The sequence below is a fragment of the Tympanuchus pallidicinctus genome, unplaced genomic scaffold (assembly GCF_026119805.1).
Source record: "Tympanuchus pallidicinctus isolate F22 unplaced genomic scaffold, pur_lepc_1.0 scaffold24, whole genome shotgun sequence".
NCBI classification, from domain to species: Eukaryota; Metazoa; Chordata; class Aves; order Galliformes; family Phasianidae; genus Tympanuchus; species Tympanuchus pallidicinctus.
Window position 1 is genome coordinate 2,121,155 of NW_026294741.1, and position 23,064 is coordinate 2,144,218.

The 23,064-nt window shown below is 42.3% G+C and overlaps 1 protein-coding gene across 13 annotated transcripts in view; it reads left to right on the plus strand.

Annotated features, from left to right (window-relative positions):
* The window catches only part of BCAS3 (BCAS3 microtubule associated cell migration factor), a 302,365-nt gene that overhangs the window by 87,388 nt on the left and 191,913 nt on the right, over positions 1-23,064 (plus strand). For all 13 annotated transcript variants that reach the window (XM_052688679.1, XM_052688678.1, XM_052688668.1 and 10 more), the window contains exons 15-16: positions 7,682-7,946; positions 20,559-20,709. In XM_052688679.1, the coding sequence (XP_052544639.1) occupies positions 7,682-7,946; positions 20,559-20,709 (416 nt within the window). The remainder of the gene's footprint in view (positions 1-7,681; positions 7,947-20,558; positions 20,710-23,064) is intronic.

The following is a 23,064-nucleotide window of genomic DNA, read 5'->3' on the forward strand; positions in this document are numbered from 1 at the left end:
ATGATAGCTTTATTTAATGCGGTAGAGGTTGATAATATTTCAATCTGTGTGAATTTAAATTTCTGGTAGTTTAAAAGGGCTTCTGCTACTGTGCAAAATGTAAGCACTGTAACAGGCAATGGTTTCCTTCCTGCATAGGGAGGAATAGCCAATGTGAAAAGTGAGATGAAATTAAACAAAATGGTTCTTTATGTGGGATCATACATATAGTAATTATCTCATAAGTGGTTTTTATAAATAAAAAAGGGCAAATATTGCAGATCTGTGTATATAAATGCTTTGTTATCTAGCAGAGTGTGATATAATGTCTTCAGTGTGTCGTTCTTGTTTTGCTTCCACAGAAAAAATTGGGAATGTCCTATAATCAATATTCAAAGTATCAGTGCAGTCAGAAGGAACAAAGACGTTCTTCTGTATTTTATAGCTGATGAATTTATTTTTAAAGGCATACACTGGAAAGCAAACATTATGTGTTTTGAGACTAAACCTTTATTGATACAAGTCTCTGGGATATAGCATTACTGTCTGTGTGAAGGTATTGTGTTAACATTCTCAGGATCAACATAGTAAATTTTTTTCCACATTTGCCACATAATTTTCATTTGGGACACGAACAGTATAGCTTTTGGAATGGTATAAAACAGAGAAAATCCTAAGCAGTCCCACGCATATTGATGGATTTTACCAATCCCCTGATAATTGAACTATCCAGCAACAATATCACATTGGTACATAGGGTTCTCAATACACATATTTAAAACATTTACATAATATGATGCATATTTCTGCTTTTGGAACAACAATGCTTTCAGTTTTGTAGTAAGAAGGGCAGTGTGTGGTGCTGTTCTTTTGTTCCATAAATTTCATTAGACAAGAATTTTGGAGGCTGCTCAATTTAAAATTCTCACTGCAGATATTCTGAGAGACACACGGAAGCCTCTGTACCTCCTTTCTTGAGCAGAACAGCATTTATACATTTGCAACCAGACTTTTTTCCCCCTGGTTTGAAGCTAATTGTGAATCAAGGCCAATGGTCTTAAAGGTCACCTTCTGTACTGGAGCTATAAAAAGTTCTAATTTTTGTTGATAGACATGAGTGATTATCAGTGTCAGAATTTGTTTCGTTAGTTCCCGTTATAAATTGCTTAAACGTCATCATATGTCCTTGTTATACGTGGTAGTTGAATATCCATACTGAAGTAATCTGCTTTCGTATGTGAGATTCTGGGCAACAGTGCTTCACCACGTATTTCCCCAAATGCCCCTCTTCCTGATGCATGACTTTTTTTCTTGCTTTTTGATTAGTTTGCATGTTTTTAGCAAGTGCTTGCCACCAATACTACAAAGCCATTCAGCTCATGGACAAAGCACTGGCTCAGCATAACGGTCCAAGCAGCTTTGCATCACTCTGAGACCAAAAGTTTGGGAACGGTATGCATTGATGTTCCAAACGTTGAGGGGTACACCTGGAGTTACAGCAGTGCTTGACTCCACGCATCAGCCCCACAGCCTCCCCTCCTGCAGGGCCGCCCCTTTGCCTCCACTCTGGGGGTGGCTGGGCAGGCAGGGCTCGGTGTGTCCGTCTGTCTGCCAGGAAATCCGCTCTGTCCTTTGTGCACAGGAGCACCTCAAGTGGATTACACTGCATGCTTGATGCTTATTGAAGAAAAAGAAGCGAGTGTTATGATTTAATAACGGTGTTTTCTGATGGATTCGCTGAGCTCGAGCAGTGTCTCTAAGTCACCAACATGTCTTTCTGCTGAGTTAGATGTATTGGTTGTACTCAGTTCCTGGCAAAGCCCCTGGCTTTTTTGTGTGACCGAGATCAAGATGGGTTAAGATGGAAAATGGACCTCTGTCTCCTGAGGGAATTCTGAGGACAACAGCCTGGAAAGAATGTGAAGTGCTCTGATACTTTGTTGGTTTGAGTGATGGGAGTCCTAAGGTCACAACTTTCCAAGTTACTTTCCTGCAAACACAGTCAGAAGCCACTCTGTCACTTAGGCTGGATTAAGATCTTTTAGTCTTTAAGACCTACTTATGCTTTAGAATTTTTTTTTCTAAAGAGATCAAAACCTGGTGTGTTTGATGCACTTGTGTCACATCATGAAGGCCCATTGCAAGTGCTGGTTGCATGTAGCCAGACCTGAGGGAGAACTGAAGCCTTTAGAGAATCCACACCGCACAGTTCAGCTGCAAAGGGAAGAATGTGTGTGCAGCACACCTCTTGGTTAAGGATACTTTCCCTTGCCTTGCAGTTCTTGCATTGTGAGTCAACACCTACTGCACTCGTATTTTTATCCAAGAGTGCATTAGAAAACTTTTAATGAAGGTATAGCTTGCTCTGAGCCAAGGAAGTTCATTTACTTGCAGATGAAAGTTAGGCTGTCACCTGACGATCCTTTCCTTTTGATCTTAAATTGTAAACAGAAAAAAAAATCCCCGAAAACAGTATTATCTCCACCTAGAACAAATAAACGTAACGATAGCATCAGTGGGCCGCTGGCCAGGGCCCTCTGTAATCTTTTACACTGTCAGACTTTTGTTATTCTGACTCTCCAACTGCTGCTAGAGCTGACTGCAGGCAGCAGAGGTAAACAGAAGGAATGATAAAAACATTCCAGCATGGGCTGCCCCAGAACATGGGCTGCTTTACTCTTCTCTGCAGAATGCAGCATGCGTTCATGCTGTGGTTTCATGGGGGTGCTTCAAACCTGTGTCACATACCGTGTCCGGGTAGCATTGGTTAGTTAGCAAACACTGGATATCAACCTCATGGGTGGTTAATAGAAACCTCTTCCTGTCTTGTGACATGGTTATGTATTTGCAGTTGTTGAAATAGTCTCTGGAAGAGAGATTTTCTAATTGTTAGAAAACCAGGGGGAGTCATGAAATAATATTGATTTAGAGGAGGTGATCAGTCTTTGATGGAAGCAGAGAAAAAAGCTGAGCACTCTGAGGGCACGGAGCTCCGAGCTCAGTGTCAATGCTTAATGCAGAGCAGCTCCTCTGCCTGAGGGACCTGGTGTGAGTGCCATGGTGTGCCCAGGTTCTGCAGGGCTTTGAAGGGTTGAAATCAGTTTTGAGTGCTGAAGGAGACAGAGTTATGTCTGTGTGGATCTGATAAATCAGATCGTGTGGCCCGTGATTGTATTATTTTTTCATTTGTGTTTGTTGTCATGTTGTTCCCTGAATTTTCTTGACCAAAAAAAGTCAAATGCAGACCAGTTCTTTGATTAATTTTGGCTCTCCCCCCCTCCACACTGCTGCTCTCTTGTTCTATAGCACTGGTGGTTTCTTTAATTTCTGCTATCTCTCTGCTCAATATAATTCAATACTTAAGTCATGTCCTTCAAATAATGGTATGCTTCCTCTGTGACACTGCACAATGTGCATGCAGTAATGCTGCTTGTGCTTTATTGTCATTTCACTACAATGTTGAGATGCAAGTTAATGCAATGAAGTGCACAAGGATATACATATTGTTATTGGGGTAATTTACCATGCTTGAAAAGGAGAGATTAGGAAAGAAAGCACCAGGAAAATAGAAATGATTTTCAATTGCTGTTTCTTGTAATTGCTATGAAAATACATGGTGCAGAGCTGTGAGCTTTGTTTTCTAACTCTTGCCTCGTGCACACATCAGTGGATGTGCGCAGGAAGGACACGAGCCCCGGGTTGGCAGCTCTGCATCACAGCTGAGGGCTGCAGACTGCATTTGGCTCACTTGTCTGTGCCCCATAGCTGCTGTGACAGCCCCTATAGCTCCTTCTCCTTCAGCAGAAAAAAAGGGATGGTATAAACGTAAGCATAGTGCAGCAAGTTAGTACAATATTAACTTTCAGAAGACATGAAATCCAGAGGCTGGGTATGGGCTGTCAGTCATTCCCAGGGGTAGTGGTAAACAAGGTCACTGCTGTCCCATGCACTTCCTTGTGTAATCAGCCATACCTCTGGCTATCCCACTTTAATCAACTGCTTTTAAAATAGGTTTTCTGTGGGCTGCTCTTGCTTCTGTTTTGCTTTCTTCCAGTTATGGCTTAAACTTTAAAAATATATATATATATATATTCTCCAATTAACATTATATCTATATTTGGATAAGCTGTGGGAATAAAGAAGGAAAGATAGCAAAAACTTCTTTGTATTTCCGTTGTGTGAAAAAGTAAATGTGTCTCAGCTTTGAAGCCTCAGCTTCAGATATTTCCCTCCAGGTTTTTATCATATCAGGAATAGCTGTTAGTCTTGGAAGCAGATCTTCAGTGGAGCTGTTGGTAAATGACCTATCCTTGCAGGACTCCATATATTGCATTGCCCTACGGCCTTACTCAGTTCAGACTGTGAAGAAATAGTCGTAAAGACAGGAGGAAGCACTGATAATCTCACAAAACTACGTGGTATTGCAATTTAAAGTATCTTAAGTACTCCTGAGTTAAATAGAATCACGGGTCTGCGTTGCCTTTTATTGGCACGGACGGAAGAGGACAGATTAAATTCTATAAAGGCACGGGTATTAAATCTGAGGTTGACCTTGAGCTAAAGAGTAAACTTTGCATCATGAGAGATCTAGTGTACTTTGTAGTTTATTAACATATATCTGTAAACACTATGGGGTCTTGATTGATCTTTGGTATCTAAACATTACATCATAATTAACAACAAATCCAGAAATATATTATAAATACATGAAATAATAGTCCATTAACCTAAAGGACAGCAATAAATTGCAACGCTTAGCATAAACTTGAAAACCACTAATGGGCCACTGTGCAGCTTGTTTATACAAGGAGCAGTCAAGAACTCTGCACAGTGTGCAGTAACAGTGTGGTGGATAACAGCAAGTCTGATACGATAATTTATATATTCTTTTCATGACACACACGGCTGATTTTTGAAGAGCATGCTGCAGTGAGCGTTCTCCTTCTGGCTTGGACTGCTGCTTTCATCCAGGTCTGCTGAAAAGGAGCAGTGGGCTCCTTCCCATCACAGAAGGACTGTGCCCTTCTGATGCTAACACACTTTAACCTGGGCCTTGCATGAAGCTGGAAGTATTTTCTGAATTAACTCCTTGAACTGTGTGTGGTAATGTTGCTCAGCACGTACCTGTGGAAGTGAAATTAGGCCCATTTTGAGACAGGTAGGAGATGCTTGTGTACAAAGGCAGCTTCCAGAACACAGCTTGCTACTGCTGAGCAGGCTTCATAGGTGTGCTTCTAGAGAACTTTGTTCATTTCACACCCATCTGTCTACACTTCTTTTCCCCCCAGTGTGTCTTAAAACCCCATTCTTAGCCTCAGTGCTTTCTGTTTACTGAGAGTCGTCAGGACCATGGAAGCCCATGCCCAGCTGTGGTGTTTGTGGTCATTATTTTAAGAGGACCTTTTGGATGACGGTGTTCCAGGCACATTCTTCCTGGAGATCAGGAATACTTTTCTGTGTGATGTTTACATTGAGAAAAAACATCCTGCTACGATTGTTTCCCAGTTTCTTGGCTGGAGTTGTCAAATGCCAGGGCCTTTGTATTTATATGTATTTGTTTTTTTAAACGGCGTAATCCTAAGGATGCATGCTGACAGCAGAGTATTAATATGGAAACATACATTTCTGGTACGCAGTACAGTGAGATACATTTTCTTCTTTATCATCTCATAATTGGAAGCTGCATCTAAAATGAATACCAAATATTTGGCAGACAGTTGTGTGTTCAGAAGGTCAGCATCTGAAGGCAGACGTGGCTGTTCTTCATGTTCTTACAAATTGAAGATAGGGCCTTTGATAGGATTGGAGATCTATTCCAACAGACAGTGATTTTATTGTGTTAAGGATCTTCCTATTGTAACTGAGGATGGTGATTTGTATGCAGTTCTTACCTTTGGTTTGACCCAGTCCACGCTGCCTCTTCACACTGCAGGTGTGTAGGCAGTCCTGGTGCCCTGGCTTTGCTCAGACCCCACAGCTTTGGGGTTAATCCCCGTGGGGTCTCTAATCCTTTCGGAGCAATCTGTGAAGGTGAAGCACTTTGTAGACAAACCAGGCTCTGAGTGCTGTGACTTCATGTCAGTAATACCACAATCACCATGAGTGCTAAAGCTGCCAGATTTCAGCTGGTTGCAGAGCTGCATCATTAGCAGATCATTTGGGTGCATCCCCGTGGTTGAAAGGAGCAGGTGTGTAGGTGTGCTTTGTAGTTTTTCCACGTAATGTGGATGAAGCACTTTGTTGGTGGCAGTCTGTCAGCCAAATATGGTGTCACGAGTCACAAGGCTGAAATCCTTTTTTATCTCGGAGGCTCCGGGGCTCGGTTGGAAACTCGCACTTTGATGAATACTTGCAGCTTTTGTCTGGAATAGCTGGAGTGCATTTCTGGAATATTTGTCAAGATTTTATCAGTGTTTACTCCAGTTTGAGTACCTAGTGTATTGTAAAACTGCCTTCAGTGAAATCTTAAAGAATTTTATTTAGTTTATGCTATATAGTAATATAATGAAAACTAATCCTTCATCTGTATGTTTGTTTGCCGTGTTAAATCCCACTTGTGTATGTGGATCTTTTTAGTCAGCTTTTACCTTTAAAAACATTGTTGGAAGGATTGTTTTAAGACTTCTTTTCTATGATAAATCATTTTAGCCTAGACTACTTGTTTTCTTGAGTTGTCTGCCAGTATGGGGCTGGAAACAAAGTTTAATCTCTCTTTTAAAGCATTCCTTCAGCAACAAGAATTTGCTTTCCATCAAAGTGTTATGTAAAGCACACTTAAAAGGGAATTATATCCTTCTGGACTTCATATCTGAGATCTGTACAAGCAGTAACTGTGATAGAAAATATTTAACTGTATCACTATATTTGCTTCCACGCTGACCATTTTAAGCTGAAATTAAGGGTTGCATTTTTCAAGTGGTGGATAAGAACTAGTATGTGTAAGAAGAATCCTAACTGGGGTCTTTCCTGGGACTTCAGTAGCCGATTAATGAAGATTGTTAGCTGTAAGATGGAGTCATTTATATTGAGAAATTACCAAAGTTACTAAATTTCTTCCTGACTAAATTTTAAAACCTAAAAACAGCATTAGTCCCAAGATATGGAATGGACGGTAGTTCCACTGATGGACAAACTGAGGGTAGCAGGAGACCATTAGAGACAGCTTTTGAAAATACTGGGCATTGATTTTTGGTTGCTTAAGTTACATGGTACATAGGACATGGTGTTTCTGTTAACTTTAAATACAGTTTTGCGTGCCAGTATTTGCCAAAATCAGGCTCAGATGTATTCTTTCTCTTGTTCTCATCCTTCCCTTTTCCCCTTTTTGGGTAGTTTCTAAAATTCAAAGTAAGAAAGCAAATAACAAAGCATGTAATTGAAATGATTTCCCAGTTCTTTTCAGAAGTAAATTCTATTTGAAAATTATGCCAAGCTCTCGTGGCTTTAAGTAGTGCTTTGCATCCTGGTTTGTTTTGATGAGGCCTGCTTATAAGAAAAAAAAAAATCAGAATCTTTTGCTAAGTGCATACGATTTGGAACTGGGCATTGTTCTGCAGCAAGGCTCACTTGGTATTGATGAGAAAAAAACACTTGGTGGGTGTTGTTATTAACATTCCCAGTAAAGATTTGTCTTTTAAAACACGTCGCTGTTTCCTCGTGTGCGCCGATGACTACGTTTCCATTTCACTTCTCTGCTCTCCAGGTACAGGATATCTCCTTCAGCCACGACTGTCGCTGGGTGGTGGTCAGCACGCTTCGGGGCACTTCCCACGTTTTTCCCATCAATCCTTATGGGGGACAGCCCTGTGTCAGGACACACATGTCACCGCGGGTGGTGAACCGCATGAGCCGCTTCCAGAAGAGCGCAGGGCTGGAAGAGATCGAGCAGGAGCTGACATCTAAACAGGGAGGCCGCTGCAGCCCTGTTCCAGGCCTGTCAAGCAGTCCTTCTGGCTCACCGCTGCACGGTAAACTTTTTATCTCCCTGCTGTGTTGTCAGGAAGCCTTTCCCCCGCTCTCATTAATGCCTGTGTCCCCCAGCACATTTCAGCACTTGCTGTGTGGCTGCCCGACCCCAAGAATTTGGTCCCTAAACATCGTTGGGCCTGTTGGCCTAAAGACCTTTGTGGTCTTCCAGCTTCAGAATAATTGCTAGAAACCTGAAAAACAGGAATGCTGAATTTACTGGAGATTGCAAGAATTGATTAATTTCCTTCTGTTTGCCCGTGTAGATTGTGCCACTAAAAACTGAGTTTCATAAAATGAGGTGCAGAAATATTTGGGGTATGCAGGTTTTATAGGAATGAGTCAAGTATAAATACTTGACTCATAAATACAGGAAAGACAGTTCAAGTTTTTCTCTTTTTTTTGATCTTGCAGTTTGCTTAATATACCAAGAGAAAGAAATCTAAAGAATGTATCTATAAATCCTACTTCTGTGGTGGATATGTTTTTCACGGTAGTGAAAGGGAGCCTCTGAAATAAAGGCTCGGCAGTCATCATTGTCTCCACTTCTTCAGTTTCTCCTTTTTGTTGATTTGCCTTCTCTTTGATGAGGTCTCTACTGGCAGCCATTTGTTTGCCTTCAGAATCAGCTGCAAACGTACCCCATTCTTTCTAGTAAGTCACAGCTTCCATTAAAATGAGAGTTTAAGTATCAGTTTGGGACAGCTAGGCACATTTTTTCCTGTGTAAAGGTATTAAAGCCACAGGGAACAGTTCCTCTTGCCTAATTACGTGTAGGATAAGAAATGCTTGTGAAACCTCAACTATGTTCTGTCACAGTCCGCATCTTTACTGCTAGAGATAATCCTTGTGAGATTTCTGAATCAGAGGAACACATTTTTATGCATAGACACATCTTTGCAACAGTGTGGACAACAGATCTTGGAGGACAGACAACATGGAGAGCGCTTGGGGCCTCCTCATAGACCAGGTGTGTTTGTGGGCCAGCTGCTGCTAATCCTGCAGTTATTTCCCTAGCATTACAGTCGCTTTGCTGCAACCTTGGGCCAAACAAAGGGGACGTTGCGAGCAAAATCCTGGCTTGTTATCTTTCTTTTTTCATTAGCTGTTATAACCCCTTGATGTGAACTTGTGATTAAGCTTTGTTCTTGTAAATATTTTCAGACTTCAGATTTTGTAACATTTTTCTCACTTGTTTGTTTTTTTTTTTGTTGGTTTTTTTCCCCCTCAGTTTCAAAATGGAACTATTTGCTGTGTATATAGTAGGAAAGCAATTTATTTACATCTTGTTCTGAGTCCCCCACAAACTGTTTACCCACACAATGTAAGCCTTCGCTGGGGGTGGGATGATTTCATTTCCAAATGAATCATAGTTTGGCTTTGTTCTCTAAACTGTTCAATAGAGGATGATAAAGAGATGTTTCCTTGCACCTTTTATAGCTAACCCAGATTTTGTTTGGGTTCTTCTGCCTGTTAATCTGTTAATCCAGCAAGGTTGTTTTTGTCATTCCTTTGAGTTGCCAGAGTGTGTTGTCAGTAATATCCAAGTTTGGTTGACATCCTTTTATGGGCTTTTTCTATTGTAAGACTGTCACGTCAGCTGGTTGTGGGGCTGGAATGGCAGAGGAACGGCCTCATGTGACCCCTCAACTTGTTTGAGATGGGGGAGATGGCGCTTACCACCTCCCAGGTACGCAGCGTGCACTGATCAGAGAGCAGTCAAAACAGATCCCTGCCCTCAACGGTAGGCGTGTGTCCCTTGGAGTCCGTGGGGCTCCACTCTGACCTTTCTGCTCTTGTTCACTGCTGGATTTTCCAGAATCAGAACTAACTTTAAGCATAGGGAATTAAGCATACGTTGGAGCTTTTGCTGCTCTCCAACAGCGACTAGAAGCGCTCGGTAATATAACATTGTCAGATGTGTCTTGTCATTTAAGTGGGGATTGAAGTATGTGTTTGGGTGGGACAGTTTTGCTGAAAGCACTCATAATACACAGCCATCCTGTTCTGAATGCGTTGCCTACTCTGAATTGCAGTACATCGACTTAGAGCTGTAAGGAACGAGCTGTTCTGTGCATATTGCCTTCAGACTCCAATTTCAGGAATATTTGAGTATAGCCCGCTTTTATTGTTTAAGTATCAAAAGAGCCCTCTCACTTTGCCTTCATTACGATCGCAACAGATTAAAATCCAAGCTTGAATCTGGAGCTTCGATAAACACACAGGCTGAGATGCTTTAAATATTTTCATGTTACTTTTTACTATTTCCCAGAGTGGAACTCCTTTTACTAGAAGAATTCTTATGGGAAAGCGGAGCTGAAGCACTGACATCATCAGCCCTTCCTGAAAAACAGATTGGTTTCCTTTAAGTAACACTCACTTAAGAAACCACCTATTTAGAGAAAGGCAGACAAAAATAGTTTCAAAGAAAATTAACTGTATGATAACTTAAGGCACTGGAGGACAGATCCTTTGCAGTGTTTGAGAGCAGGCACTGGAGAAAGGTTGCTTCTGTTAAGGTTTTGGTTTCCTCCTTTTGCAAATCCTAATCTATCTACAGAAAACCTTTGTAACACATGGATGCAAACAGCAAGGCGTGCTGCGGGGCTGCCCGGCTTTGTGTCGCCCCTTCGCCGTTCCCGTTTGTTCCAACGGTGGCACCCATCGCCGTGCCGCCGCACGCACTGCCCCGCGCTGCCGGCAGGGGGCGCCGCGGCCCCGGTCATCCGAGCGGAGCGGCTGCTCCGAGCGCTGCTGCCCGGCACCGCGCCGTGCCCGCCTGCGTCCCGCCTGCGTCCGCTCTGCTCGCCATTCGTTGACTCGTGTGGGATCAGCTTTAGAAGTGAAATTATTCATGCTTCAGGAGAATTTAGAGTGCGGCTATGCATCCCTCTTTTTATGCTGCTGGCTCTTAGCAAACTCTGATGCGTGCTCGTGGTTGTTTGATGGTAGGTATGAAACACCGAATGTTATAAGAAGAGAGCTTTTCATTAACTCGGGAAGAGTCATAGCTCTCCAAATCCACTGGGCAATGGGCTGCCTGCAGTGATTGCATTGGTTGCACACGCTCGTTTGGAGTCTGTCTGTACAGGTTGATGGCAACTGAAAAACAAAAATTACCTGGTGGGAATTTTCTGCTAGCAACTTTTAGAATCCATTACTTCCGTCTGGCTGTGTGAGGGTGGGCAGAAGCCTCCCTCTGTGTTTGCAGCAGCCCCAGAAACACGTGTGAGCAGGGGAGCAGAGGTATGAACAGCCGACCTAAGCACTGTTTTGGGCACTGCTTAGCAGCGTACTGCTTGCCAATAAGCTGTGTTTTTTGCTGCTTTTCCTTTTTGGTAATGGATGGAGAAGCAGTGAAGTGAATGAAGTGGGTGGTATGCATTGGATAGTTTCTGAAGTGGAAGGAAAAGATCCATTCCCTTCAGATAAGTAGGGAAGCAGACTGATAAATTCTGACACAGGGGAAGTTTGTGTCTATACATAAAGTGTTTTAGAAGTGGGCTTGCAAACGGTGCTGATCTGAGACTGGGGCAAATATACATTTGCCTCTAAATTTAGGATCGTAGAATATCCTGAGCTGGAAAGGACCCGCAAGGATCATCAAGTCCAACTCCTGGCTCCATACAGAACCACTCAAAATTCACACTGTATTTCCCAGAACATTGTCCAAATGTTCCTTGAACATGGGGCTGTCCCCGTTATCCCAGAGCATTGAAGAGAACCGGCCTTAAAACGGATCCCTGCAGAACCCTATGAGTGTAGTGGAACTTGGCTATAACCCTTTGAGCACAACCTATCAGTTGTTCACCCATCACACTACGTTTTGCCAAGGATGTCGTGAGAGATGGCATTGAAAGCTTTGCTGAAATCCAAAAGGATTCCATCAGCCTGCTTCCCTTGGTCAACTGGATGGACAACTGTGCATTTGGAAAAGTAGTTGCAAGTTTTCCGTAGAAAGTTGAAGACTGACATCAGAAGGGAATTGAAGTTCTTGAGATATGAAGAGTAAAAATATACAACTGGGTGATTTAGCACAGCAAATGCTGAAGTAATGGTCAAAGCAAACTGTCTCAGAAAGATTGTGGGTCGTCAAGCAGAGGGGAAGTAATAGGTGTACACAGGAGACTGCGAGGTCAAAGCTGGACCATGAGGTGAAAGGAGAGAGGAGCTGGATTGCTACAGATGTGAGCGCCCCACAGAATGGATGATTTCAGTCTTGGTAGCGTCAAACTGCAGAACATTTCTGTAGGTCAGGTGTTGGAGACAGCATTGTGAGGGAATCCAAGGAGAAGTGGTAGCCAGATTTTTAAGAGTTTCTCTGAGAATAATTTAATAAAATTACCCTGTCTGATTCTATCTCACCAGTTAACCAGGTGTGTAAAAGGCAGGCTGGTGTATTTCCTTCTCATATATTGTAAGTAAGAAGGACAGCCCTGTTGGTGGGGTTTTGCAGGCTGCTCCTGGGCACGGCCACTGCTGCTGGAGGGGAACCTGGGGCAGATCCCCCATGCATGCAGGCTGGATCAGATTGCCTGTGTATATGATCAGTGATTGATTAAGCAGTAATGGATGCTGCTCTTGTTGTCTTGGAGTTTATTATTCTTAAGTAAGGCATTTAAATCAACCGTGCATTTTTAGGAGTCTGAGAAATGTAAACACTTTATGGAAGGAAACGTAAGCATTAAGTTTGGAAATAAAATATACTTGTATCTTTTAAAAGGTTTATCTTTACCCTTAAATATGCTGATTTGGCTTATTCTTTTTGCTTAGTCTTTGTGGGCTGTTAAAATCAGTTGCTTTTTCCCATCTCGAGGAAATGCATCTTTGACACTTCTCATGACCTGAGTCACGATGCTGTCACAGAGCCAGAAAACATCCTGAACGGTCATGGGTAAAAGAGCAGAGCTGCCGAGGGTGTGTGGTGGGTGGAAGAGGGAGAGAGATTGCTATGGCTTGCTTCAGTTCCTATTCTATGGGTGTTTCAGACAAGCCATTTATTATAATTATCCATGGATATTATTATCAAGTTCTCATATGCAGTGGTTCTCAGGGCACTTTTTTTTTCCACATAACTTGCCATAAATGCTGTGTATTGAACCTGGATTGAATTCAGACATTAAAATATTAGTGCTGGTTGTTGCAGGCAGAGCAAAGGAAAATACGGCATAGGGAACAAGGTGTAAAGAAAGAAAAATGAGCCACAGGTGTAAGATGTATTTTATTATAGGTACTAAATCTTGATAAGTTAAATTTGGGTAAAGGCCTGCTGTTTAACATTCCCTGTCTCCTCACCCAACGCAACTGCATAGAGAAGCATCCTTCAGAAATTTCTGGATTACTCAAATGTGGTTTTCTAACACAAACCAACCAGATTTTCTGGCTCTGCTGTCCAAACAGTAGAAAGCTGCATTTGTAAAAATAGTTTTATTCTGTATCATTTGGTAGAGAACTCTGAGAGACCCAACTTTTCTGAAGTTCACTATTCTGAATTGCCTCAGAGCCACTCCTGAAAGAAGGCTTTGTGTTCATAACTGTGTTGATGGAGTCCTGGCTGATAGACAGGGTGAGGAGGAGGAGTTCTGGGATGGCTACAACTGCACGGCTTCTGCTGCAGGACAGATTTGCAAAATGCTCCATAGCGTAGAAGAACTCAGAAGAAGCCAATCTTGCAGTGCGTTAATCTGTGCGGAGTTGGAGGTGCAGTGCCTGCTGCAACCAGCATGGCAACTGTCCGGCCCCTGCCCGTGGCTGGCATTTACTGGAGGTGACTTAAGAGCAGAAAGGCCACTTTGGCTCATTTTGCTGGTAACCAGCATCTGGAGCAAACCAGCCGAGGTGTTACTGCTGCAATGGCAATGCAAAGCCTGGAGCCAACTGGCCTGATTGCCAGCTGGCAATCAAGTTTTGCTGTTTTTACTTTAGGGAGAGTTTTGCCCATAAATGGTCTTGAACTTAGCACCAACAATATTTTTAGTTAAATAAATCCTGAAGGGTGATTATGAGGCCAGATTTGTATGTGTGGCAGAGGGGTTGTTTTCTAATGAAATGATTCGAGGCAGCTCTACCAAGCAGGTTTGTGAGCAATGTTAGCATAGCAAAGTGATATCAGTGCAAAATGAGGAGGGGAGAAGGGAAGAAGCAGCCATTTGTTTCAAATGTTCAAGGAGACCTTTTTTACACAGGGCAGCTAAGAATATGGATGTCCTCACAGCTGCTGGGAGGAGGTGCCACGAGCCTGGGACAGTTACTGCTCTGGTACAGGTGGCTTCTTCTCCTCCTTCCAAACCACACGTGTAATTTCTTTTCTGAAAAGAAATAACACAGGTGGAGGAAGGAAGAATGTCCAGCTGTATGTCATTAGCTGTAGAAGTAAATGACAAGTTCAGATCCCAAGTAGAGCTTGCTTAAGGTTAGAACCATTCCTTTATACCTTTTGGACAGTAGAGATAACTGCAGTAAGGGGGTCTCTCATCTAGAGAGGAAAATCCTATGTATTGATGGGATCCTGTAGCTGAAGGACAACGTTTTTGAAACAGAAGGTGGTTGAAGAAAAAAACTTCAGACAGAAGAAGGAAGCATTATGGAGAAACGTTCCAGTTTTGAGAGGAAGATGCTGACAAGGAGTTGGAGGAGATGCAATTCAAGAAGGTTGGATGAGAGGGCAGAGGAGCCTGTTGCATCTGTGGCTGAGACACTTGGACTGGTTCATGCATGCCTTGGCAGAGCATTCTCACTTAAGAGCGACTCTGTCACCATCACGTGCCTTGCCTGGATGTGGAAATACAGAAAGTTTGGCTTTCATAGAGTCATTGTGAGATTTAGTGCAGCTGTGTTTCAGAAGGTTCAATATCAAGCAGTTTTCAGTGATACGAAAACAAATGCCTGTGTTATTTTCTCCCACCAGTTTGAATGGAATCAAGTTAGCGATAGGTTTTGGACTCGCATCAGTTCAGCTGAGAATTGCTCCAAGTAGCTAAAAGCTGTGTGCAGACGTGCTGTGGCTAATTTGTAGTATTCTGTCTTTAATGGGCTTGATTGTATTTGAAGTACTGAGGTATGGGTGTGAAATGAAGCTAATTTTGGTAATACACAATTCAAGGAAATTGCAATGTAACTTTAATATAGTTGGATTGATAAGTAAAATACTCTGAGTTTCCTGACTTTTTCTTGGAGAATGGATAACATTTTACAAATCAAGATAAACTTGTTTGACTGCGTGAAACAAAACAGAAGAGGAGAAGCCCATCTTGGCAGCAATCGGTGCTTGTGGTACTGAGTGTGCTTCTCTGGACGCTGCTGGGTTTGTCTGTCAGACTTCTGCACACCAGCCTTGCTTCCACAGGGTTCTCCAGTCAGGTCACAAGGCAGCATTTCTCACCAGGGCGCTGCTGTTTCCTCTTCCGACTGGAGAAGATTACAGATTATACTGGAACATGTCTGAGAGAAGGTCAGAAAAGAGGGTGAAAGTCTTGGAACTGTAGCTGGGAAGCTTTCCATTCTCATCTGTGAAACTTTTGGTACTGAATCAAAAGCAAAGCAAAATAAACCATCACGTACACAACTACACAACACTTCTGGTTTTTTCTGCCATTTTCTGTTTGCAAGTTAGAAAGGACTTCATTTCTGTTGCATTATACGATCAGTGAATGTTTAATTCAGGAATCGTTGGTGTTACACTTGAACAGAACTAATGGCCAAGCACTGCTTGTTTTCTTAGAACTCAGCCTGCACAAGATTGCAAAGCCTCAATTTACTGCATTTTTACTTAGCAAATTAAAGATGTTTACATGTAGTGCCAATGATGTTAGACTTGTGGTACACTTTGAAATGCAGTCTGCTAAAGACTATAAGATAGATACAAAAGCTAATCAAGTGGGGTTTGAATTTTAATGACTGTGCACCACTGAGCTTTTTGTATTGGAGTAATGGAAGAAAAAAAAAACAAAAAAAAAATCAACACAGAATCATTTTACTGTGCAGCTGAGAGGTGCTCGATACCACTTCAGTTTTTTCATATGAAATGTATAGAGAAACTGAAATGCTTGTGATCATTACTTTCCTAGCAGAAAACCCTGTCTGGGCCAAGTCCTGTTGCCCTGCTTGCTAATTGAGGGAAATTTCAGAGTGCAAGAGTGTCAGACAGTGCCGGGCACAACTGAAACTGCCAGGGAAAAGTCAGTGGGTAAAATTGTTTATTTTCAGTTTGGTGTTCAGTTGCCATTTTGCATCCCTTACGTGTTACAGGGTATGGCTTTGGTGCTGTGCTGGACTCAGGGCTGCTGACACCTTCCATCCAGTTGGCTGGGGCTGCTGCCTGTGTGCAGGCCGTGCTCCCGGTGTGCTGGCAGCAGGACGCAGCGTGGGCAGGGCTGGGTCACCTTTGCGTGGGGCACCGAGGGCTGCGGCACAGGAACAGGGCTGGCTGTACCTGGGGGCTCCTGCTGATGTCTTTTCCACAGATGTCCAACTTTGTGACCAACCAGTAAATCTTGTGAAGCTTGTTTTCCTTAGAGCATCTGTGTTTTATAACAGCGCTTTTGATTTGTTTTTCCTTTGTCTGGTGAGGTTTCTTTGGTCCGGCACGGTCAGGCCTGCCTTTCTTCCTGGTGGATGTGAGCCCGCCGCTGATGGCTGCCCGGGGATCGCAGCACGGCCCGTGCTGTGTGCCTTCTTCATTCCATCCTCGCATTAATCCGTTTTCCTTTGGAGCATTTGTGGAGTAAAAGGTCTGGAAAAGCGTGCCTCAGGTTTTGGGGGTGGTGTGCTTGTGGCAGGCTTTCAGCAAACAGAGCTAACGGATGATACTGCCTGTGTCCAGCAGGCAAAGGTTATCCTGTGTAATGCTGCACTTGTAAATAAAGCTCTGCTATCAGAGCACCAGGGCACAACACCCTCAGCTTTCAGCTACTTGTCTGCTTGATCTCTGCCTGCAAGTCCCTGAGTAAAATTAGTAAGAGATTTACCAACAGCTTAAACTGAGACATATTTTTTGCACTGGATGTCTAAAATGCTGAATTAGGATTAACTGTAGGAGTTTGGGGTTTAGCTACGATCGGGATCTGTGACCTTGAGTCTATAATATTTGAGTGGAAATAATCAAAGAGTCATAGAATGCTTTGGGTTGGAAGGAGCCCTTAGAGGCCGTCTGGTCCCACTCCCCTGCGATGAACAGGGGCAGCCACTGCTCCATCCAGTGCTCAGAGCCCTCCAGCCTGACCTTGGGGCTGTGCATGCATGGGGTTAGCGAGTGGCATCCTGAGTTGTGGCCCAAGCTGGGAGTGTTGGCAGGTGATTGCAAAGAGAGAAAATAAACTGGGGCCGAAACTGGCCTCGATTTGTTCCTTACACAGCACTTGAACTGCCATCTGAAAATCTCTTTTGTGGCAAACACTTGACCGAAAGGACTTGCCCTGCTGTCCTGGGGGCTGCTGATACCATGGCCTGGCTGATTTCCAAGGGAAGAGCCTCACTGCGACGGATGCTGTGTTGAATATGTTATTGTGGGGATACAATTGCCATGATATTGCTATGACAATTTTTGTTTTCCTAGATTATTTGCAATATAAAATAATCCTTGCAAAGTTGATATGTAGCGATTTATGTTTAACTTGCAATATACAGCCAAGTTAGCATTTAAAGTTCAATTGTCAGTGCAAAGTGAAACTATTCCTCTGAAGGTATCATTGTGAAATATGCTTCCTTACAGGAATTAATGTGCTGTCCACATGTGGAGAGGTAATCTGAGCACAGCATCCTGCTGTATGAGGAACGTTTGATATTTCTAGAGGACTTAAACCTTGGCTTATTTCTTGTGTGTCCTTTGACAGTGAATCCACAACTGCACCAAATGCAGCAATAACGTTGATGCTTGCCTGCATTCTTTGTGCTCTTTTGGCCCTGCGTGCAGAACTGCCGTTTCCTGAAGGAGGGGATTCACATTTGTGAGGGCTGCAGGGGGACGTTTGTGAATTTCTGGATGGGCACAATAGGTCAATATATAATTATGGGATTTTTAAAGGACCAATTAAATGTAATGTGTGATGCTGTTTTGTTCCAATGAAATCCAGTCTCCAACACGGCTTCTGCCAAATGCTTGGTAAGGTAGCAATCCTGGGCACTGAGTGCCTTTTCTGGATCCCAAGGCAGTGCAGGTCTGGAAACTTGGATGCATGTCTCTGATAGGCCTGAGGCGAGACACAATGAAGATGTAAGAGCATAGAACATTTCCATCATAGAAATAACTAAAAATAATTCAGTGCAAACCACAGCACATCTTTTTACTTCTTCCTGTTAAGCACAATATTCTTTAACCTTATTGTGCCCCCTTAACATCCCTGTAATCAGATATTCAAGAAAAACTTTACTGTAATTTATCTCTTCTTTGTAACATTTCCATTTTTAATTTTTGACTTCTACCACTGTTAATTACATTTATTTGCAACAAAGCAACAAAAGGTTGCTGCAGAAGTGATGGATTGGAGAGCAGTAGCTATCGGGATATGTTTGGTATTTTCCCTTTTATTGTAGCTGTGTTTTTAGACTTAGGATTTTAAAGTTAATGCTGTAGTTTTCGGAGTGCCCTCGACTGCCTTGGGATTGGTCACCTTGTGTGGAAATGGGCTCATCCCCATGCAGGAGGCACATCTGTAAATGCCCGGCTCTTCTGCGTGCAGACGATGTGTTGAATCAACAGATAGCTTTGCACGTGGAAAACAAGGTGATGTGAAGAGCAGAAGGCACTGGGTAATTAAATGTGCCTTTAGAGAGAGGGAAGCTGTTATGACACAGTCAGTTCAGGAGTTCGTAGTTAATCATTATGTTCCTAAGAAATAAGAGAAAACAAATTGCAGCCGCCCGGAGCCCCTGCAGGTACGCTCTGTGTGCTCTGTTGCTCCTGGTGAATACAGGAGAGTGAAACACTTTCAGAGAGGCCTTGATTACATGCAACAGTGACTAATTAGACAATAAAGCAGCAGACTATTCATACTGCTTTCTACAAGAACCAAGAATGCATTATGAAACTAATCTTAAAAAAAATTAATTGCATCTCAGTCTTAATTTAAAACTGAGGGTTCCCCCCTCCCCCCCCTCCCCTTTCCTGTTTCTTTTTATTCCAAGTTGGTCCAGGAAAATTGCTATTAATGAAATCTGCTCTCCGAGACTTCAATAGGCTTGTTATTCATTAAGGCCTCAGTATTTCTCTTAAAACGTATTGACCAGTGCTCAGGCCAGATACTTAACACAAAGTACACTTCGTAATTTCATCATTTTTGTTGTGCTCCTCTGAGATGCAGAGGTCTGCAGACTGCAGGAAAACAAATAAAAACCCCGAGCTTACAGTTATAGAGTATAAAAGAGGGGTAAAGGAAGCACTGAGTGTCTTTAAGATGATGAGACATTCATTAAGATTTTTCTGCCTTCCTTTTCCTATTTGCAGCCCATCTGAAGTATCATTAAAGCTTTTCAGGCAGCTTCCTGTGAGAAACCCTCTTCTGCGCTGTTTTTCTTCCTTGAAAAAAGGTGGCTGCTCTTCAGTCAGATTGTATGGATTTGGCCTGGGATTTGTATAATAACTATGGAGAATGCAGCGGTTGTTTAGGAACCTAATTCCCAATATGGCTCCCTTTTGATTAAGAACAAAGCAAGCATTTCACAGCATTATAGGAGCACAGAAAAACAAGTTAATGATCTAAACCTTTTAATTCATGGTTGCTTGTCTATTTAAAGTACTTCTGATTCTGCTATAAACAGACTGGCCCCTTTTTTGTTTAACTTCTTTCTTTGGTTTCTTCACATTTCTTTCTTTACTGTCCATGAAATTTGCAGCGAGTTTCCTTTTCTAACTGAAGAATGAGAGGCTGTGACTATAGAATGATACAGAAAGTAAGAAAGCGTATCTAAACCGGGCGTATATCCAGCACAGACCTCTTTGAAACAAGCTAAATTTAGGGTTGTTTTTGTTATGCTTTCTCCTTCCCTTTTTGAATACTGATTTTTTTTCATTTTATTTCTCTCTTTTTTTAACGAATATCAAGTCTTTGACTTTTTCAATACTTGATTTTTAGGTGATGCTGGGTATGGCTTTACTTGAAGTAGTTACTTGTGGTATTTGCTTTCTTCCTTAGCTCAGCAGATTGCTGTTCTTTGTGCCTTTATCTAGAGAGACAAGAGCGGCCTTTTCAGAACTTTCAATTACCAACAGAGAATGTGGTCCTTCAGGAAGAAGTTCCCTTCCAGAATATTCTTTTTTTTTTTTTCCTTTTCTTTTTTCCCCCCATAGCGATCTGGATCCAGAGTCTGTTCTTCAAACCCAACTCCCAAACTTTTTGGTGAACAAACCTGCCAGGGAAGCAGCAGCAGCATGAAGAATATCCTTGCCGTGGAAGGGCACCTTTCCCCCTACATCTGTATAAATAAAGATTTGCTGCTTCCCTTGTCATGATGTCTTTTTTACCTGAATTGAAAGCGACTGTTTTAGGTTGGTTTTTGTTTGCAATAGGAGCTCATTATTTCCTTTCTTTGCCAATGGCTTATTTGAGATACTTGTTAGAAATGATAAACGAAGGAGCAAATTGCACTCATACGTTTTATTACGTCTCTGTCCCATCAAGGTAAATTGAACAGCCAGGACACGTACAATAACTTCACAAACAACAACCCTGGGAACCCTCGCCTGCTGCCGCTCCCCAGTCTGACCGTGGTGTTGCCTCTGGCTCAAATCAAGCAGCCAATGACGTTAGGGACCATCACCAAACGCACAGGGTAAGTCCACGTGCACAGACCTTTCTCAACCTTGCTATGTGTCGCTTCTGTGGAAATAATTTCTCTCTAGTTGTATTCCATTGAAATTAACTTATTTATTTGCAATGGCAGTGTGTGTAACGTAGTGCTAACAGAGCAGTTGGGTATGGGGGAAGGAGAGCTCAAGAAAAGAAAGCCAGCGCAGATAGGCAAACAAAAACTGAGCACAGATCTCTAAGAATTCAGGAGCATTTCGGATGAGACGTTTTCTTGCAGTCTGCCATATGGGAAACACCGCACGCTGACATCAGGAGAAGTTTCACACCAGGAATTGGTATGAAACATAAGCAGAGCTGTATTCAATCAGAATAAGTTATGGGTTTACGTTGTTGGGTTTGGTTGTTTCTTTTTTAAGTTTGTTTCTTTTGATTTCCAAACTGCTCAAGCAGGGATGCTTTCTGACTATCAGAAACTGAAAGACAGTGAGCCAGGTTGAGTGGAGAGAAAACTTAATCCTGATGTTTTCTTGGCCTTATTTTTCTTCTGGAGTGGCTGTTTTGTACTATGAAATTCACATGTGGGTTTTCTTTCTGGAATCAGTGGCACTTTGCTGCTCGCTGATGTGCTGTGATAAAGAACTGAAAAATGCTTATTCTGCAGAGCTCTACTAAATACATTTACATTGAAACTAGAAAGAAGATTCCCCGAGTTCCATGAACTGCACCAATTTTCAGGTTACTTCTTTCTGTTCAACCGTTTTTTTTCTCTTGCTAAAATTCAGTTCTTCAGTTTTCGCAATTAATGCATAAAACCAGCAGGTGATTTTTTTTTTAACCCCTCTCAATTTTTAGTAGTTCAAATCCCTGAATATTTTCTGGTTACAATTTCTAAGGCTGATTCGTGCATTGAGTTACAGACTGCTTTTATATTTGTAAGAAAAACAGATCAAGTTTGGCGTGTGGTTGGGCAAAACAACTGTCAGTCCTACAAGTTAATAGCATTTTCCTGCATTTTAGTAAATGGATGCAGGCACTGCTTTGCTTCAGTGGCTTCTTGCTTATCAATAATGAGGTGAATTCCACCTTGTGTTTCACGGTCTGGGAATTATTTTTTGGAAGGAGAGCTCCGGGATATTTCCTCTCTCCCTGAATAATTCCCACATTCTGTGCTGCAGCATTCTGTGAAATCTGTTACTGTTTCTTTAGTGCTCTAAATATGCATGATGGGCTTCCAAAGCTGACATCTGTATGCATGTATGTCCATGAATGTCTGTGTGTCTGTCTAACAGGCAGTCCTGCTCTCACTGCTGCAAACAGCAATTTCATTTCTAGAACAAATCATGCACTGCAGACACTCAGTTGCCCAAAGGAAAGAGGCTACCTGCACCCATGTCCCTGACTCCCTAGATAATTGTAAATGAGTGCTAGGAAAGAGTGAAGTAGTGCAAGAGTAATGCTGTGATTTACTTCTTCTGCATATATATTTCAATGGTTTATGTTTGCATTTTATTTCTACTAACAATTTAAACACTTGCAAGAAGAATAGATTGTGTCAGCAATCTAATTTTGTAAGTATAGAAGGGTGAGATTTGGAATGTGGGCAGGAAGGAAGCGAAACTTAGGGAAGTTGCATAGAAATAAGCAGCAAGTTACAGCTCCTGAAAAAGGAAAAATACACAAAGGTTTCTTAAAGAGTGCAGTCAGAGGAGAACAGAAACGAGGACACAAAGGAATGCACTCTTAGAGCTGGATGGGATGAGATGTAGGAAGAACATAAGAAGGCATCTGATGGTCGGTGAGGCGGCGGCAGCAGCGGCGGCGAGGGGGTGATTTAAACACAAACAGCCTCTGGTGCAGCTTTGGAGGTGCTTGGCTGCTTACAGAAACTCACACAGCTGCCTTACAGAGGCTGCTTCTTTATTGCCACGATGATACCTGCACACCTCACAACGGCCATTACCAATAAATGGGCATTCTGAATGTAATGTTTTATCCTTATTTTTCTTAAATGTACTCAAAATAGCGTCCGTATCCATAGATTTCTTTGATGAAATTCTACAGTTCTCAGCCTGCCCATGCCCTATTATTGTGTGTAATTTCTAAATTTAATTAAATTTAAAATACTCAGTGAGGTTTATGTAAGGGGAGGAAAAAGCAGTCATGGGAAATACCCTGCTGTGTAAATAGAGTTTTTGTGAATGAGGATCATAATTTTCAGCAAAGCCGGTGTAGATGTGTAACGTTCAGCTGAGTGCTTCCCTCATTTGTTCTGCATCCAAAACATTTGATGAAAGTACACAAAATTAACATGAAAAGCTGTATTTATGAAGTGGGGATTTAGGAGGAATGACTCGCATCCAAGAAGCCTGGCATGCCT